Below are 20,219 nucleotides of genomic sequence, written 5' to 3' on the forward strand. Positions count from 1 at the left end.
CATCTATTTTCTTGATGCTTGATGCTTTTATGAGATTTTGCATAAAAAAAAACCTAAATTGTTGTGATAATGCACTTTAAACTCCAGTCTGATTAAAGATACAGTTCTTTTTCTCATGAGAAGAAAAACATCTCACATTATTAATATGCAAACCGTTTACCATGTATATTCATCTAGAGCTTAAGAAACACAGCAGTTGTTCCTATATGTGTTTGTTTGTTTGTTGTGTGAGACTGAAATAGCATTTTGTTTTTGTTCGAATGTTGCCAAGGCAGAAGCTGAGCTACAGTAATAAAAACTGAGAGACAGCATCTTGCCTGCTCTTAGGGCTGAGGAGATACGGTTCGATAGCTTTGTGCAGTTCATACTGTTGTTTTCTCGCATTGTCACTGAAATACCCTTCTTATCTGAATGGGACATGTTGTGGACTGACCTAGACTCAGCTACCTGACTGTGTGAAAAGTCTCAGTTACAGCCATTGGGCCTTTAATGCCCGATGCCCTGCGAAGTGCTACACTTCTGAAAGACGTGATGTCCTTGGGCTAACAAGTCTATTTGTCCCATCTTTCTGAGGTTTGGTCTTAAAAGTCACAGTTGCATAGCAGAGCCACATAAAGACAGAACAGTGAGTAAAAAATAAGAAAATATTTTTTGTTTGCAAGATTTGTGAATTGTGTCATTTCATGTCTGCAGGAATTATAAATTGAAAAATACATTTCAGAAAAAAAGTGGTTTATTGTGCATCATGGTGCCAGACTACATTTCACAGTTTAAAAGTTAGTATTTCCTTGTAAATGTTCCAGTAACTTGATATTAAAGCTTTTATAAAAAAACATTTTTAGCAGACATGTTTGGTGCGGTGTAACTACAGTATTAATTACAGAATGGTTTCTTAAACTTTTAATTTAAAATTTAGTTACACTGTTTACACTGTCAAAATAAGTGTAGTAACTGCACTATGTGATAATAGCACTTGAACTATACTCAAAGTTTAGACGTTGCAATTCTCGCAGGCACAAATTAATTGCACTTCTATAAATGTATTTACCGAGTCATCTGATAGTATTATAGCATTGCATCTCAAGAAGCCTTTTATCTCAATGTGCAAATTTGTGAAGACCTGTAAAAAAGAGAAATGACATAATAGCACATGTGGTGCTCATGGGTGCCCCTCCCCCAGGAGCTGTGGCAGGCTGGTACAGGGCATTTTGTGGCCAGGCTTCCAGGAGCCACAGAAGCCTGGCCACACATGCTCTGCAGCTGGACCCCCACGGCTGCTGGAGAGACAGGAGTGGGAGGAGGCATTTGTTTAGCACAAGCGTTTCATCAGGCGGGTGTTGGGAAGTTCTGCATGCAAATAGATAGTGCTTTATGGAAGGGGTATATTTGTATGATCCAGGGGAGGGGAAGGTTTAGGGGTGTTTAAACACTTTTACCACCAATATTTATTGCTTGTGCATAAGTTAATAGTTAATGTTATTTTGTATGTATTTCTCCTGCCACAGAACCCCAAATCCTGAAATGGAGAGCTTTCTTCGTAGCAGCTTTATACTGAGGTTAGTTCATTTTTTTGTTGTTATTGTGCAACAGTAATCACCTGGAAGATCAGATTCAAGTATGCAAATATGGGGACACTCAGAACGAAACTAAGGGCTCTGCAATGACACATTTCAGAACACAAATGATTTGAGCTTCATGAAAAGCTGTTCTTAGGCATTGTGTGTATTTATTCTTGCTGTGTAAAAAACTCAACAAATTGAGCAAACACGTCCTGTGGCGGTACTTTTTGTAATGAAGTATCCATGCTGTCATTACTCTGTGGAAATAAATACCAGTTAATGAAATTACCTACCATTCCTAGTCTGAGCAACCTCAAACAGGGCTTCGTGTTGTCCTGTAATTAGTGGAATCTCATTTAAAGAAACTGTATCTTCATTTTAAGCTAGTGTCAGCCAAACGTAACTAAACCTAATGCATTTGCTTTGATACTATTGCTGCTTTCAAATTGATTGCATCTATGTATGAAGGTAATTTATTTGATTAAATGTGCATTAATTCCTTCCTAACTTATGCAGACTTAACTGAAATAAAATAAAATTACTGTGGGAGGCATACGGTTACAGGTGAAAAGTAGAAAAGTAGGTTAAAAGATTTGTTCTTAAACAATACTTGTGATATTTAAACCAGCATATATCTTTATATATATATATATATATATATGGCTTGCTGAATTCCCTATGTAGTATGGTTAACAATCTAAATGTTGAATCCTAATAGGCAAGGTTTTAAATAAACACATTTATTTTGAGACCAGTAAAAATATTTGATGTGCTTTCCTGGTTCTCAGATCTAAAAATGAGATCCCAAAAGCGGCACAGCTAAGTAGTGCCTTGTTAGCAAGATATTTTATTACAAGAAGAAAAGGTCCAAAGCTTAAAATTGAATAGCTGGACACATAAACCTGGCATTTTTAATTTAGAGAGTTGGAAAAGAGTTATGTAAGTTTCTTTTGAAGATTACTCAAGACTGGTTATCTTGACCCGTCTAATAGCTCTGTGTTTTGAAGATTAAGTAGGTTGTAAAGTTTTGATTCAGTTGGCATTTTCACATCGAGCTAACTATAGCCATTGTGCTGGAAAAAACAACAAGAGGAAAACTATTGTGAAGGTCCTTTCGCCATGTCAGAATTGCAATGTATGACTTCACTGTCTGCTCTGCTATATGAAAAATGGTATTCTTAATGTTTCATCCCAGTTGGAGTGGTTTACCTGTAATGATTAGAGTAGAAACAAAAATACTAGGGTTACATTGCTTTCAATTTGTGATAAATGAAAAGCAGAAAGGTCTTTGCCTTTTGATGAAGATGTGCTGAGAAACATCATGGTATTGACGTTAGACTCAAACACATGAAACAACTCTCAGCGTAGTCGCTGTAATGAAAAGAAGGAATGTTTTTTGTAAAGAAGCATTCTGCAAGCAGGTGCCAGGTACAGTGAAAGAAGCGCTGTTCTTATTTAACAGCAGTGTATTCCTATGGCAACTGTTGTGTACACAAACAATGCCTTTCATGCACTAATGTTCATCTCTATAATGTGCTGTAAATGCTTTACCTACGCGAGCAGCTATAGGCTGCATATTTCAAAGGTTTTTAATTTAGCGCAGGGAGCTGCATGGTCACCTGGCAGCAGGTCATTAGCATTTCCTTTAGCCTTTTTTTCCTCCTCACAGTAATGCACCACATGCTAATTAGAGGGTTCTAAAAGCTGAGCAACCTGTTTAAAAAAATGTATTTTGTGGCTTTAATGGCTGTATAATGAAAACTGCCTTTGTTTCCCCGATGATTTCTGTTTTAGCGTAACAGTGGCCGACAACATTTAAAACGTCACAATGTGACCTTTGGCTTGGATAAAAAAAAAAAAAAAAAAGCTGTTTCATAACAATTTCTTTTTGTTCTTTGTTTAAGCCATTACTCCAAAACAGGCTCCGATTAATCTAAGTAAATGCATCATTACAGTCCTAATCCACATCCCTTCTTTCAATGTCTGTTTTAATTAAATGAGAATCGCCAGTAGAAGGATATCACGCACAAGGCTGAGATTGGAGAAGGGAGCACCAGACAATCCAGCTAAGATTAAAGCAAGGCTATGCTTTGCTTTTGCCCTTTTGCTTGGCCAGTGCTTTTTGTCTTTTAGGGATTGAAAAGGGAACTTGTTTAAGCCCTTAAACACAACCACATATTTTATCAAGTAACTTAAGTAGGTCAAAGGAGGATGTGTCTCGGTGGAATTATTCGAAAGTATGACAGCAACTCAATCACATGTTTAAATCTGCTGATATAGTTTTATCTGTTTTTGTGTAATAGTAAGTCAATAAGTCAATGCATTTTTTTCAAGAAATACTGTAAATGATACAATATTTTAAAAATGGAAAGGACTTGTTCAGATATGTATATTTTCAGATTTAAAAAAATAAATAAAAATATGTGTTTGTAGTGTTTGCTGTGTAGTCTGTTGACTATGCATACAACATACAGTCCCTCTCATAAGAGAATGGGTCTTTGACCTGCTATCCTATATTTTAAAAATATATATTGCAAATGAGCAGAGATAGAGAAGACTAGGTTTGGTTTCTTTCTCAAATATGACAGATGTCAGGTACAACAAACACTATACACTACAATAACAGGAGAAATATTGCAACAGCTGGTTACAAGAAAAAAAAATGTTTCAACTAGTACAGCATTTAATATATTAGCGGTGTTAATTAAAAAAATGAACCTAGTTGTTTGTCGGTATATACGTCAAAATCGTTCATAAAGGAAACCCATTGCTCTGACAGCCCTCAGTTAATCCCAATGGAGAGGACCTCCTCCCACATCTCTACCATTATTTGATGTAATGAAAAGAGAAAGTGTGTAACAGTGAGATTGTTAATTAATTTAGTCTAACAAGATGAAGATAAATGAAGCACACAGTGGTTTGACTAGGCAAAGGGGCCCACTTAGCATTCCTTCTTTTTCTTCTCTGTTATCCTGTGCACACAGTAGTAAATTCAAGTGTAAAAGGTACAGTGTATCTTTTCTCCAAGGCCTTGCTAACAGGAGTTAGATATAATACTTTAAACGCACATTCAGATTGGGTTAATCCAAAAACTAAAGACTCATCTAGATGTAATGTATTACAGCCAGATGAATACAGTATGTTATATTAAGTAGTTAATTGCACTACAGTGTGCAAGATGTAAATGGGTGTTCTTTTCCTCTTAGAGACACTGAATTATTGAACATGAAGACCTTTTTCTTGGTAGAGAAACCAAGCTTTCAAATAAATGCCCCATTTATTTTAACAAATAAAATAATAATATAGTAGTGGATAAAGCAATTATTTTAGATGTTTAATTTAGATGTTGGATGTTTTGAGATACTGGCATTGCTAATAAACATTTTAACTATTTGTTTTTCATATACATTGCTTTCCCATTTGCAGAGTGTTTTGCTTTGATGAGAGAAAATAAAAACTCTCCCAGCGCTGTTGTCAGTCAGTGCTGGGAGATTTATTCGCCAGCTATTTTCTTCCCTGATCTTTTTCAACTTTTGAGTGTGTGTGATTTTAGCCATGCAGGAGACAACTGTTTGATCTTTTTTTTTTTTTTTGCGTGTTCTAAGGCTGTGTTAAGCTTATCTCACTGTGCCACACCACTCCAGTGTTGAAGAAGATGTAAAAACAGTATCTTTATGTGGTTACAGCCTCTCAGAACTGAATGGCCTTCAGTAAGTGTGTTCTGAGGCTTGGTGATTCAGGAGGATTTTTTATAAAAGCAAGACAGTTGTCCTCTTCCACACTGTTTTCAACAAATCAGCACTTTATCAAGGATTTTAACTGCAGACAACACTACACGGTGCCTGGAAGCCAGCACAGACCACTCATTATGGCATCCATTCTCCAGCCCTTTATTTTTCAAGTCTGCAACAATAGGTTGTTGATTGTGGACAACACCAGAACAATTATGTTCTCTGTTTAGTGGCAGCGGAGCATTTTAATGCCCGCTCTTAATAATGGTCTCATTATTGTTATTCTTAGACTAGGCCTCAGGAGGAGGAATAGTTGCTGGAGGTATGTCATTATTTGGCAAATTTGGATTAGCTCATCATGTTGTCGATATGGCTAAAATCATAGCTAATTAAGGCATCGGGCTCCACAACCAGCTTTCTAGCTCATGAGTTAAAAGGTAGCACTTGATAGACTCGAAATGTGAAAAAGGTGGTTTAAAAGAGGGATTAGAGCTGTTGCCGTAGTAACCCCAACTTCCATCTGCGAGGGAACAATGAACTTGTGTTTCTCCACCACCTTGGTGTAAGAAATAGTTTTTGTTCTGCAAGGACAGGGCCCTTTTTAATGGAATTCAACCTAATGGGCTCTGTAGTGTCAGTTGTTAGGAGAGACAACGGATGATAAGAGAGATGAAAGGTCATGGCGTAATCCAAGGGCAGCAAAGGTTGTTGTCTCGAGTAACAATACCAAGTATGTTTTGTTGTATTATTTGTTACCGACCATCAAGCCAGCCACTGAACCAAATACCTGTAGCTTAGCCAATTAAATCCGGAAAAAAAGAGAACACTTACCAGTATATGCATTACTTATTTTCTGGTTCCAGATAAACAAGTGAAACATTCCCAAAAGTTTTTTTTTTTTTTCTACAAAGTTTTTACTGCTGTAAAAACTGCCCATCAGATATTGTTTGGAATAATTCCTGTATTGTAGAAACCAAGTTCACAGTTTTTTCCTAAGCAGAAGCTACCCTGGAGAATACAGGTTGCTGCAATATTTTTGTATTTCTTTCTGGCACTTATTCTCAGTTCTGATAAGACATCTGGAGACAGCTTCGGCCTTACACTGTAAATAATTTGATGCTTGTAATCAAAAATGTTTTGTACTCCTACACTGTAACACATGCATGCATGCACATAGCTTGTTCTACTTAATTAGTAACAATAATGATGACAACTCACAACACAGTAGAAAAGCATCACAAAGTTATGATCTGTGTGTTTCTCCCGACATTTTCTGTTTCCTATTGCATGTAAAATATGCCTGTTCACCCTAGACTAATTTATGGTTTAGGCCACTGTTACAGCAATACAGGTTAATGAATTTGGCATTACTAATTAACTGCTGTTGAAGGTTGAATATTAATCCAGCTACGAGAAAAGTACTGAGCTAGATGTTGCTATAAAAGGAGGGGAGTAATATAATGGAAACTGAGCATTAGGATAATTTAACAGGCAATTTTACTATATTTCTTTTTTCTATTGGCATTGTGACAGGATCTTATGTCACGTGTGTGGGTTACCGCAGTTCAAGCAATACAGAGAGACATTGGGAGTGGAGTTGAAACGCCGGCACAGGCGCGCAGGATTTATTAATAATAAACAGAAAGTAAATAAAGATGGTCATGTGATGTTACCAGCCATGGTAACGCACAGAGGACACATACAGCAAGCTGTACAAAAATACAAAATAAAACACAGTACAAAAACTACAAATAAAAGGTGCCACACAGGGCAAGCACTAGCCTTATAAAACGAGGTGTCCCGCTCCAGGAACCGGCTACACTACGTAACCCTCGCTACACATCACATGGGATCACTATCCCCTAAACTAAGCTACTGATGAGCCGGTATTCATACATCGACTCCTGCTGCTTCATATGGCTTTGGCTAGGCATTGCCTTCACAAGCACCGTCTGCAGTCTCAGGGTTGCTTAGCTGTCGTTCCTGCAGAGCGGACCCTCTCCTCCCGAGTATACTCCGCTCCCCTCTGGCATGGCGTTGCAGTCGCCCCGAGCCATCTCCCGTGGATGTTTTTAAACTAACGGACACTCGGTCAAGACCCGCCCACCTGCTGATTGAGGTCCAGCACAGCCAATCACTTGCTGCCCTTCCCCTCAACCAAGCCTAGCAGGCAGCAAGTATCAATCGAGCACCCGTCTAAACAATAATTCAATCAAACAAATCAACTCCAAAACGATACACAATAAACCCATTTCCCCATACAAATTACACCAACACTAAATTTACACACGTGCAGGGCAATCGCCCTGTACAGGCATAGATAGTCCTCTTGAACTGTAATCCTATATAACACAGATACAGCAGTTAAATCATCCTTATTTTTTTTTGTAAGTACTTGAGGTTAGCCTTGAAGTGTAAGGACATTTGCAATCAGTAGCTAGTAGAATGGAAAGAGAGAAACTAGAGAAATTCTGTCAGTGTTTGGCTATTCATGAATTTAATGCATGTCTGGTCATCCCTTACACCACGAGACCCCCGATGCGGAATGTACAGAATAGCAATATCTTTACTAGCGTTATTTTAAAGCATTTTATATTTGTACTCTGGGTCATAGTAAACTGCAATCTGGAATACCCCAGGGTGTGGTGTTAACCAGTAATGTGTGATACCCCCTGGTACGGTATTTTAGCACTGGAGAGCAAAGAACAGGCAGCTTCCAAGGTCAGACTATCTGCCACTCTACGTTAACCCCAGCTCCTATACAGCACTCCCTTTGCATTCAGCCTTATGTTCTCCATCTGAGCCGAGTCTTTCTATTTAGGTTTCAGTTAGTGCCAGCAATGATGCTGGCTTTGAGATTAAGACTTCTGCCCTCTAGGAATCAGAGCTCGCTGCACTATGATTCTGCACGGCAATCAGATAGAAGCTGATGAATTGTACAGCATGTGTAATTATAGGAGTTACTGAATATTCAGATTGCTAGAGATCTAGTGACAAGTTGACTCTGGGTGTGATATTCACAGTGCATTAACTCGAACTGTATCTTACAAGCCAGATAGTTATAATGAGAAGGCCAGTGCACATCATTAGTCAATTACAGTCACTAAAGGGGGATTACATTAAACACTACAGGGGCATGTTCTGACCTGCTTTATTTCATTGTTCTGTGGCATTGCTCAGCCAAACTTACTCATAGGAGCGTATATTCAGCAAATAGATTTTGTCATTTTCCTGAAGCAGGGGTGGGATTCACAAGATTCAAACACTTGGCTGTATCAACCCTAAAAAAATAAAAAAAAAAAATCATTTATATATTTGGTAATATTATATACCTTCCAGTAATCTATTTTCAATGACCCTTACAGTTTAAATACTTTCTACGAGAACAACCTTTTAATCTGAATACAGGATAAAAACACTCCACTGTAAGATTCTTAGCCAAACCACCATAAGCTGGATTTGTTGGGAAACGCATTACTGCAGGGTTTATGTTTCTGAAATGCTTATCTTATTTGCATGTTTTACATCTAGAAGAAAATTCTGATATGAGATTATCTACAATCTGTTATTCTGTAAAATCGAGTGTGCAACCAGCCTGTAAGCAATAGCAGGAAGAAGTCAAATATTAGAGGGATCATTTGAACTGGTACCATACCCATTCTATTAATAATACAATGATATATTACTAAATGCGTTAAAATAAGGTATTAATAACTTGGTGGTACTATGTTCGTTTCCTGATACTGTCAAACAAATGATATTATTTAAGATAGTTTTTATGAATGGAAACAAAGCATTAAAGCTGTGCTAAAATGCAGATATGAATCTGGATCTTTGCTTACAGTGTAATTTTGTGCCATAACTCCCATGTATTCTCCCATGTAGAGTACAATTATAAACTTTTAGTATGCAGTATTTAGGTTACTTTTTTTTGTATGAGGGTGTTTATGTTTCTACTATGGTATGTTTCATTCAGACAACCCATTTCAGTAAAATGCCTTTGTGATAAAAGGATCGTTCATTGCTCTGGCAACTCATTGATTCTTTTATGCGATCAATGATGGTTGCATAGACCTGTCTACTCCTGAGTTTATTTCATAAAAGACATCTTGGACTTTGGGATTCCTGCAGTAACACATCTTATGATTTAGAAATAGGCCACATACTGAAAAGCTGATTATTGAATTGATACTAAATCGACATTAGTGTGGTGGACCATCAGTCCAATATGGATAGTAATGTGCTCATTTTAAGGTCAATGTTTTGTTTAGAGGTCACATTTTAACATTCTGTCTTTTGGTCTTCAAAGTGTTTCATAAAACATTTAGACTAAAACAAGCTGGCATTTCTGTTGTAATTGCAGGCCATCTGCAAGCATTATACTTTCATGTTGTTTAATAATTTAGTAAAATGTGTTTTTCCCTTTTCAAACTAGACATTGTTTTAAATAATACAGATAACACAGCAAGAGGTAATAAGCATGGAATTCAAATTATATATGTGCAATAGGCCCTTTCTTGGCATGACACAATTATACAATGTTTGCTAACGATAGGTTGCGGATGCAACCCCGGTTCCCTGAAAGAGAAAATAACCATCAAGGTATGGGATATTGCCGTCAGGCAGTAGCGATTGGCTGAGCTTTTATAGCAAAGCTGCCGATAGGCCTCTGCGCGAGCTGCCACGTAAGCCCGCCCCCTTGGGAGCTTACTATACGCAGCGCGCAGAGACTCACTTCCTCTTTTGCTCTTCAGGCCGTGAAGGCTTCTGAAGCGACCACGCGGCTTGATGGTTATTTTCTCTTTCAGGGAACCGGGGTTGCATCCGCAACCTATCGTTCCCTTTCAAGTCGAAAATAACCATCAAGGTATGGGAACAGTGTACCCAAGCCGTCGCGAGGGAGGATTCTCGGCAGTAGGACAGACTTACGTCATAACGCAACTGCGTAGGCAGAACATCTAGGCATATGCGGAGCTGCGCCTCAGCGTCTATGCTCGTAATGACACCTGTCTTAAAGGTGGAACAGTCAACACCATGCTATCAACCACTCTATACGTCCGCATCCTGAGGCGTCGTAGAGTGTAAAACAGATGCTCCAAACAGTGGAGCAGAGGAATCCAGTACATTTAACCTGTAAAACCTCATGAAAGTATGCGGCGTAGCCCAACTGGCTGCCGCGCAAATATCAGACACCGGCACCCCTCGAAAGAGGGCCCAGGATGTCGCCATACCCCTGGTAGAATGCGCCTTCAACTGCCCTGGTGGTGGAAGGCCTGCAGATTCATACGCTAATTTAATAGCATCCACTATCCAGTGGGAAAGGCGCTGTTTAGACAGCGGCTGACCCAAAGATCTAGAACCATGGCATATGAACAACTGTTCTGTCTGCCTCACAGTCTTTGTACGGTCCATATAACACCTCAATGCCCTCACGGGGCAGAGCATGTGTAACCGCTCTTCCTCTGGGGAAGAAAAAGGAGGAGGATGGAACGCCATCAACTCGACTGACTGGTTCATGTGGAACGGGGATATAACCTTTGGTAAAAAGGCCGGATTAGGGCGCATGGAGACCTTAGAACCGTCTCCTGCAAAACGAGTACAAGAAGGATGCACTGAAAGTGCATGTAACTCGCTCACGCGTTTTGCTGATACCACAGCCAGCAAAAAAGCTGTCTTAATAGATATGAGCTTCATATCCACGCTGTGGAGAGGCTCAAACGGTGCCTTGGTAAGGGCTTCTAGCACCACATCAAGGCTCCACGACGGTAAACTGGTCGTTCTTGGAGGCCGCAAGCGTCTTGCACCTTTCAGAAACTGAGATGCCAAAAAATGGCAACCAGGTGATAACCCGTCAATGCGTACATGACAAACCGAAATGGCGGCTAAATACACTTTAAGTGTAGAAGGAGATTTCCCTTCATCCAGCAGTTTCTGTAGAAACTGCAATATTACTGCCATAGGACAGGAGACTGGGTCGTGGCTCTCAGCCAGACACCAACTCTGAAACAGCTGCCACTTATACGCATACTGCGACCTAGTAGAGGGCGCTCTCGCACTCTGGATGGTCGATATAACTGCAGTCGAAAGCCCTAAGGCTGACAGGCGCTCCCGCTCAGGGGCCAAGCCCACAACTGCATGAGTTTGGGGTTCGGATGCCAAAGCTGTCCTTGAGCTTGGGACAACAAGTCCGCTCGCAAAGGGAGTTCCCTCGGGCGACCGTGCAGTAACTGCACTAGACTCGGGAACCATATTCTCCGAGGCCACCGAGGAGCGATCAGAATCACTGTCGCTCGCTCTACCCTGACCTTCTCCAAGAAGGCGGGGAGCATCGGAATCGGTGGAAAGGCATACAGGAGCCCTGGCGGCCATTCGTGAGCCAGTGCATCCACCCCCAGGGGGCTGTCGAGGTCCTTCACCGAGAACCATAGAGGACAGTGCGTGGTCTCTCGCGAAGCGAAGAGATCGACCTGCGCTGTGCCGAACCATTCCCAGATGCGCTCCACCACTTGAGGGTGGAGACGCCATTCGCCCGCAAGAGGACCTCCTCTGGACAGGAGATCCGCTGCGTAATTGACTCTGCCCGGCAGATGAACTGCACGCAGAGAGGCTAAACGCGGTTGAGCCCAGAGCAACAGCCGCGTTACCATCTGGTGAAGACTGGGGGACCGCAATCCGCCCTGGCGATTGATATACGCCACTACTGTGGTGTTGTCTGACCGCACTAACACGTGCTTGTCTAGAAGCACTGGCAAGAAGTGCCGGAGGGCGAGGTCCACCGCTCTGAGCTCCAGAGCGTTGATGTGGGCTGACCTCCAGGGTCCTGACCACACTCCACGGGTCCCTGTCCCGTTCCAGACTGCTCCCCAACCGTGGTTGGAAGCGTCGGTCGTGATGACCTGCCTTCTGAAAATGGGACCCAAGCGTACGCCTTGGCGGAGGTTTGACGGAACTCTCCACCAGCGTAGCGCTTCCCAGCAGGCTCGGGATACCCTTAGCCTGCGGTGTTTGTCTCTCCGCGGATGCAACGCGAAGGCATTGAACCAGGCCTGCAGAGGTCTCTGGTGTAGTAAGCCCAAAGGAAGGGCTTGTGAGGCGGCAGCCATCAACCCCAGCATGCGCTGACACAGCTCCATGCTGACTGTTTGTCTCAACCTGAATAGGGAAAGACACCGCTCTATTGAGGCAACTCTTTGTGTCGACAGGGTCGCTTCCATGGACACTGAGTCCAGATGCAGACCCAAGAACTCGGTCTGTTGGCTCGGCACTAGGCGGCTCTTTTCTGAATTGATCTTCAGACCTAGCCGCCGAAGATGGTCTGTAACCATCACTGTGTGCTGTGCCACCTGCTCCTTTGACTGCGCGCAGACGAGCCAGTCGTCCAGATAATTCAGCAGTCGGACACCTTGAGCCCGCAAGGGAGCTAGAATGGCATCCATACATTTCGAAAAGGTTCGAGGAGCTAGTGACAGGCCGAACGGAAGGACACAAAACTCGTATACCCTGCTCTGGAATGCGAAACGCAGATACTTCCTGTGACCCGGGCAGATGGGAACGTGAAAGTACGCATCTGTCAGGTCCACGGTGGTGAACCAGTCGCCGTGTCGGACTGACTGGATGATGTGCCTGTGCGTAAGCATCCTGAACGATAACACCTGCAGGTATTTGTTCAGTACTCGCAGATCTAAAATAGGACGGAGCCCGCCGTCCTTCTTGGGCACCAGGAAGTATTTGGAATAGAACCCCTGGTCGATCAGAGCAGGGTCTACTTGTTGAATGGCACGCTTGCTGAGCAATGCTTGTATTTCCACATTCAGAGCTGAGGACTGAACCGAGTCCTTCACTGCAGTTACGACCACCCCCCGAAAGGGGGGAGGTTTTAACTGGAACTGAAGGGTGTACCCGGTGGATATAGTTTTGTGCACCCAGATGTCGTTGGTGCATTGTTGCCAGAACTGGAGCTGGGAGACAGTGTAGGGGAGGGTTAACAGCTGCCTGGTGTTCTCAGGGCTGTTTGGGCTGGGCTCGTTCGCGAGGGGCCTGGCCAGAGCCCCGAGGGCGTGGCTTGGCACCACCTCTAGGGCGCCACCCTCCGCGCTGCGGTCTTGAAAAAGGAGGTTGACCGCGCGCTGCTGTGCTTGAGGGAGAGGTCTTAGTCCCCCCTGGCCGTGGCTGGTGCTGTGGTGGTGCCCTGCGCCACTGATGTTCCTGAGGCCGCTTCGGCTGGAACGACGGTTTTGGCCACATTTTCGCCATCTGCTGTGACGCCTCCCGCGCCTTGGCGGAGCGTTGCAGCATCTCCTCCACCGCTGGACCAAATGTGTGTCCCGGTGTAATTGGGGCATCCAGCAACGGGGCCTTATCAGGTTCCTGCACTCTCGCCTGCGAGAGCCAGAGCTGCCTTCTGGCCACCACCAGAGACGCGATGCTCCTGCCCTGAGCCCGCGCGTTGAGCTGGGCCAGCTTCACCAGCAGTTGACTGACGGTCCCCAACTCGCTTCTGAGGGCCGCCGAAGGGCACTCAGGCAGGTCTTTAATTAATGCTGCTTGGTAGACCGTCAGCAAGCTGGCCACATTAGAGAGCTTGACCGCCTCTGTGGCCGCAGCGTACCCCTTCTTGAGGTGTACCTCAGTGGTCCTGCACTGCTTATTGGGGCATGCAGGATCTTTCGTCAGCCCCGATAGTGTTGGCGTCTTCACCAACGCGGCGAACGCAGCGTCCACAGGTGGGAAGGACGCCAACCCAGCCTCACTTGCCCCTTGCATGTTAAAGGCCGAGGCCTTGCGAGAAGTCGCCGGGGCAGAGGCCGGAGCCCCCCAGGTGGACTGTACCTCCTTAATAAAGTCCGGGAATGCCGGAAGCATCCTGGACTGACTGGACTGGGCTGAAGGCGACTCAAACAAGGAGCGCCGAGGCGGCTCCGCCATCGGCCACTCGACGCCCAAGTGGCGGGTTGCTCTGTCCACCACAGACCACGTAGGGTCATTGGTGTCCAGCACGTGGAGCTCGTCCTCAGAGTGCTGGGAGGCTACCTCAGCCTCTGTACTGTCCCCCTCTAGGATGTCAGATGCGTCTCTAGACAGCGCATCGATATCCCACTCCCCTTGAGACTGCACTGGAGGAGCGACGACCGGTGCAGGTTGTGGAGGGGCCACTGGCTGACTAGCAATGGGCCCAGTCGGTTGTCCTGGGACTGGAGGCACCACATTTGCTAAGGACATGAGGATGGACTGCTGCCCCATCATAACCTCCATGAATTGGGACATTTTGGAGGTTAGCTCTGCCACCCCCGACCTGTCTCTGTATCGCCTGTCCCGACGAGGGGAACGAGAGCGTGCTCTCCGTCGAGGCGATCTGGAGTGCGACCTAGACTCCCGACGGGGGCGTACCCTACGAGGGGAGGGGCTGCGCTCCCGAGCGCGTCTGGTGGGGGACCTCTGACCAGCCGTTAGCTGGGAGGACGGGCTCCTGGAGAGCTGCAGCCGCCCTGGCGGCGTCGCCGTAGATGACGGCGGGGCAGAAATGGTGTGGGACGATCCAGTGGAAGGAGAGCGCCCACCCACTGCTTTCTTCGCCCTTTGGCGGAGGGTGCGTGTCTGGAAACCAGCACAAAGATGGCAAAAAGCCCTATCCGCCAACGCGGATGCGGCGTGCTCTGGCCCCAGACACGCCACACAGTCCTCATGGGGATCGCTCGCTGGCAATTTTGCCTGGCAGGTGACGCAACGGTGGAACCCGGACATGGTTGCCGAAGCGTGGACGTGCCCTGGTCGTAAAGGCGTCGATGCGCCAAGCGTCGAGCGCCGAAGCGTCGAGCGTTGAGGTGCGTGCACCGAGCGTCAAGGCGTCGAAGCGCCGAGCGTCGAGGTGCGTGCACCGAGCGAGCGCCGAAGTGCGTGCACCGAGCGTCGAGGTGCGTGCACCGAGCGTCAAGGCGTCGAAGCGCCGAGCGTCGAGGTGCGTGCACCGAGCGTCGAGCGTCGAGGTGCGTGCACCGAGCGTCGAGCGTCGAGGTGCGTGCACCGAGCGTCGAGCGTCGAGGTGCGTGCACCGAGCGTCAAGGCGTCGATGCGCCGAAGCGTCGAGCGTCGAGGTGCGTGCACCGAGCGTCGAGGTGCGTGCACCGAGCGTCGAGCGTCGAGGTGCGTGCACCGAGCGTCGAGGCGCCGACGCGCCGAGCGTCGAGCGCCGAAGCGTCGAGCGTCGAGGTGCGTGCACCGAGCGTCGAGCGCCGAAGCGTCGAGCGTCGAGGTGCGTGCACCGAGCGTCGAGGCGTCGACGCGCCGAGCGTCGAAGCGTCGAGCGTCGAGGTGCGTGCACCGAGCGTCGATGCGCCGAAGTCCCCAAGCGCAGACGCGCTAGCACCAAGCGCTGATGCGCTGCACAAAGCGCCGAAGCGCTGCACCAAGTGGCAAAGTGCCGACACCAAGCGCCTAAGCGCAGCACGCCGGAGCGTGAGTACCGAGCGTAGAACGCTAGCACAGACGCCTAAGCGTCAGCTGACCCGCAGAGCGGAGACGCTATGTGCTGGTACAGTGTCTTATGCTGTGCACTACTTACCTGCTGGTGCTGGGGATAGAGGCTTAGTGGTCGTCTTCCTCTGTGTAGTGAATGGGATTTTTTTTTTTTTTTTTTTTTTTTTTCGCTGCAGCAGTACTGCTGGTGGTGATTATGTGACTGGGACACAGTATATGTGGGCACAGTACAACTACCACGCGGTTTATTTTTATTTTTTATTTTTTTTTTTTTTACCGCAGGCAGTACGTGGGAGACAGCAGAGCAGGCTCCACACACACGCGGTCTAGCCAAGGCAAGACCGGGGCTGCAGACACGCGCGCGGCCAAGGCCAACGCAACGTGCGTCACAAATATATACAATACACACAGAAAAATATATATTTTAATACAACCCAAAACACAACACAATAATCAAAATTAATTAATAAAGGAAAGACGGGAGACCACGAGAAACGCGATGCAAGCAAAGCGTGAAGGAAATATATAAAATATATAAAAATATACACAATATATAAAATCCTTAAATAATAATAATAACGACTCCGAAGAGTGTAACTGAAATAAACTCGGAGAAGGGGCAAAAACCAGCTTCTCAAGCTTTAAGCTTTTTGAGTACAGTCAGCTACGGGCTCTAATACCTACCGCTACCAATGCTGAAGACAAAAGAGGAAGTGAGTCTCTGCGCGCTGCGTATAGTAAGCTCCCAAGGGGGCGGGCTTACGTGGCAGCTCGCGCAGAGGCCTATCGGCAGCTTTGCTATAAAAGCTCAGCCAATCGCTACTGCCTGACGGCAATATCCCATACCTTGATGGTTATTTTCGACTTGAAAGGGAACTATATATACTGTATGTATAGTAGGGTACCATGTTATGAATTGTATTTATTTCCTATGGAACTGCCTTTAAACATGTTAACCTTTTAATTTCCCTTTAAACTTGATTCTTAGAAAGTCTGTGAAAGCTGTTGTGACTTTTTGGAAACCCTGCAAAATACACCACCGGGGGTATTTTGGTGACCTAAAGACCAGTAGATCTAAATACCATCATCCCTGCTGGTATTTTCACCGGGGTTTATTTATGTACACCTATTAGCATCCTGACATACAATAAAGGCAGTGAAATTAGGTCCTCAGAAAATCAGATTTATACATTTTAAGGCAGTGTTCCTGAGGTCTGCCACTGTTTAGATTAAATACACCAGACTACTACAGTTTATATATAAATATATTTTGTAACCAGATGCTTTTTGCATTAAACAGGAAAACTCAATCCTTTGTAAATCTTACTTTTTCTTAATATTTTAGAATTCTGCTTATACATTTAAAGAACCACGTTTCCTTGAGAGAACATCAAATATTTTCACACAACAGCATGAACTAGACTGTAGGCATTTGGAAGTGTTTAATGGTATTTCAAAGGCTTTTCTCTGTGTGGCCTGAACTAGTCCTAGGTTGACCACAGATGGCCTGTGGGTTAAAATTACCTGGAGACAACAGGAATCCAGTTTCCTAATCTACACAAAAGGCTTTCAAATACATTTTTTGTGGAACTCTGTGAGAAATTGTTAGATTCTGACTATATAAATTGAAATACCCTTCCATTTATTTTCTACAACCAGCTGTTGAAATGTGAAAACATGCAAATGAATAAAGGGAATCTGTCTGTAAAGCCTAAACTGGGAATAAGTGGCCTGCTACTAAAAATACAAGATTATCGCTTAAGGAGCTGTAATAATTAATGTAGGCTCAATTTTGCCAGTGAGTGCCGTTTGGGTTAATTTGATCCACGTTAGCGTTTCTCTTTTTTTTTAATAATGCTGTGTTTACATGGTGGGGCTACTTGGCAGTGGAAAGGAAGGGTACAAGTTAGTATTTTAACTTGCTAGTGCCTCCTTACTATAGTTGAATGAATATGCCTTATTATTATTTTTAAGTTAGTATTTCTGTCTGCTTTCAAACACACTGACAAACCCTTGCATTTAATTCATCCAAATATTACCTCAGGTTGTAAAATTACCAACAGTCATAATCAATGGGGAAAAATGCATGCAATACTTTTTCAAATGACCTATTTTATTTAATGACCTTTTAAGACAAGCATTAAGCATACTAATTATCAAGTATGTGCCGTACATACAGTGCAAGTTGTTCCATTGTATTCTTACAGTTCATGATGCAGTAAACTGCTTTCCTTTTCCACTGTACTGTAACACTGATAATTATTGAGGTACGTAAGAGCTCAAAGAGGTTTTACTGTCTTGAAACTGTGTTTACCCTGGACTGTGTTTATCATTAGAGTAATAGGATCTGACTTGTTTAGAGCAACTGTTAAGTTAAGGTAAGGCCATGTTGACTGCTTTTATATTTGTATAACAAGCTTAATTACACATTAGTATACTTTAGTAATGTAGTGGTGTTACTGCACTGAGTTCAGTGTAGATTCTAAACCTGGGCATTGGATAATTCCATCCTTTTTTACAAGTCGGATTCTATTTTAATACCCTGATAACTGACATATTGCAAAAGTCGACCTTTGTTATCCCTTAGCTATTGTTTACAGATTGGTTGCACATTATGTTGGCTGGGAAAGACACATCTGCTGTCTCAGTGTTCTGTGGAAAAGCTATATAGCAAACGCTAAAGGTGTGTGTGTGTGTGTGTGTGTGTGTGTGTGTGTGTGTGTGTGTGTGTGTGTGTGTCTGTACGTGTGTCTGTGTGGTGGGGTGGTGCAAGAGAAGGGGGGGGGGGGGGGTGCTGATCTAGAGATAGAGACAGAATCTCTTTGTACCTACCAAATATTTGTATGGCCTTCACAAGCTATTCACCTTTTTCTGTTTGCTTTGGTTATTTAAGCATATTTGAATCAGATAGAAACAATATTACAGAAGACCAGGGGCACAGGGGAAACTCTATCTGTTCTGCATATTCAGTATGACTGTATATTAATAACTACACCAAGTGTAAAATGAAACAAACTCTCGTACAGAGCAGTTAGGCAGGTTTACAGCAGTATACTTGGTTTGCATCTACATGCACACACGCATGCATACACAACTGTCACAAATTAATCTAATCTATATTCAATCTTCTGAAGGCCCAACTTTAACAGGGACTTGTCATTTAGATTGCATTTGTTGCGTAAACAGGTTGAGTCAGTTTTAAGATAAAAGAACTGCAAGCTGCAATTTCAGTGGGTAAATGAGGCCACAAGTCAACATTTTGATTTGCTGTGCTATTTCTGATTTTAATGTGGTAATGCATTTTTACTTAATAATAACATCTATTAGTCTTTAAAAGATATTGTCATACTATGAATCTGTTTGCAGTAGGAAATGTTTCTGTGTTTAGAAACTAACCCCCAGAGTCTAGAGCCTCTTTCAGACTGACCCTGCTAGCTGGGTGTGAAAAGGGATTAGTGTGGCCATTCTCCCTATACACTGATCTAGCTAACAACGATTGGCAAAATGCTAGCAGTTATAATGTTTTTGTATCGTGTCAATCTCTTTGGTAACTTTTAACCACATTCAAACAAACCCTGTGTAATGACACCCATTCAGTCACTTTTTATGTGACCTGTCACATATCTACAGACTGTTGACCGTGCTTTCCATTCAAAAACACCGGATGAATTGGTTTCGGTGGTTTAAATCTGCCATCAATGTCAGCTTCCTAACGTAATAAGCCTAATCATAAATCATTGAGGTGTGGCCTGGCTGACCCTTTTATTTCACCAGACGACTTAGTCTACTTCATCTGGGTGTAGCAAATGAAGTACTTCTGTTTTAATTTTCCAAGCAATGAGGCTGTTTGCCCCCCTTTTTATTCCCTTTCGTGCTTGAACTCCATCCCCCATACCCCCCCCCCCTGGAATTAGAAATCCTATGAAGAGATAAACAAGTTTATGTCCTGGGCTTTGTATATTCAGCCGAAGTAATTCCGAAAAAAGAATAAGGGGTGGATCCAGCTGTAACTAATGAACTGTTGTCCACCAGGCCGGAGAATGGAGCAGCTTAATCAAAGCTGCGTTGAAGGTAATTTCCTCCATTTTTTTCCCCCATAGAAATCCATTTATGAGATGAGAATGAAAGGGAACAAAACTGCTTTTCTTTTCATTATGTGCTGCGAATTTTCCAATTTGGGTGACTAGTGCTGGCTAAGCCTCCTATTTTTGGAAAAGAAAGGAATTAGGATAGTCAGGGAGAAAGCAGTCCACTGTGTGCTGACATTCCAGATGTCCAAACGGCAGTTGCACCAGCCCAAGTTTCTGAGCGCCTAATGCCAATGATGACCTCATGAGGTCCAGTCTGGAGAATAAGACACACAGTTCTCCAGCCTTTGTAGAGAATCGCTCCTTCCTTTCATATTCCATTGAGTGATCTCCAGTGTCCTTCTCTTTTCCTGTCCCTGACAAAATGA

At 44.0% G+C, this 20,219-nt stretch overlaps 1 protein-coding gene across 12 annotated transcripts in view; it reads left to right on the forward strand.

Moving 5' to 3' along the window:
- Positions 1–20,219, forward strand: part of LOC117432189 (transcription factor SOX-6-like) — a 182,245-nt gene that overhangs the window by 47,440 nt on the left and 114,586 nt on the right. For 7 of the 12 annotated variants that reach the window (XM_059001812.1, XM_059001813.1, XM_059001810.1 and 4 more), the window contains one exon: positions 1,506–1,556. The exons of 4 other annotated variants lie outside the window; for them this stretch is intronic. In XM_059001812.1, the coding sequence (XP_058857795.1) occupies positions 1,522–1,556 (35 nt within the window). In that variant the 5' untranslated portion in view covers positions 1,506–1,521. Of the gene's footprint in view, positions 1–607; positions 626–1,505; positions 1,557–20,219 lie in introns of those variants that run through there. One more of the 12 variants, XM_059001814.1, reaches the window with a different exon arrangement.

Source organism: Acipenser ruthenus, chromosome 27 (genome assembly GCF_902713425.1).
Source record: "Acipenser ruthenus chromosome 27, fAciRut3.2 maternal haplotype, whole genome shotgun sequence".
NCBI classification, from domain to species: domain Eukaryota; kingdom Metazoa; phylum Chordata; class Actinopteri; order Acipenseriformes; family Acipenseridae; genus Acipenser; species Acipenser ruthenus.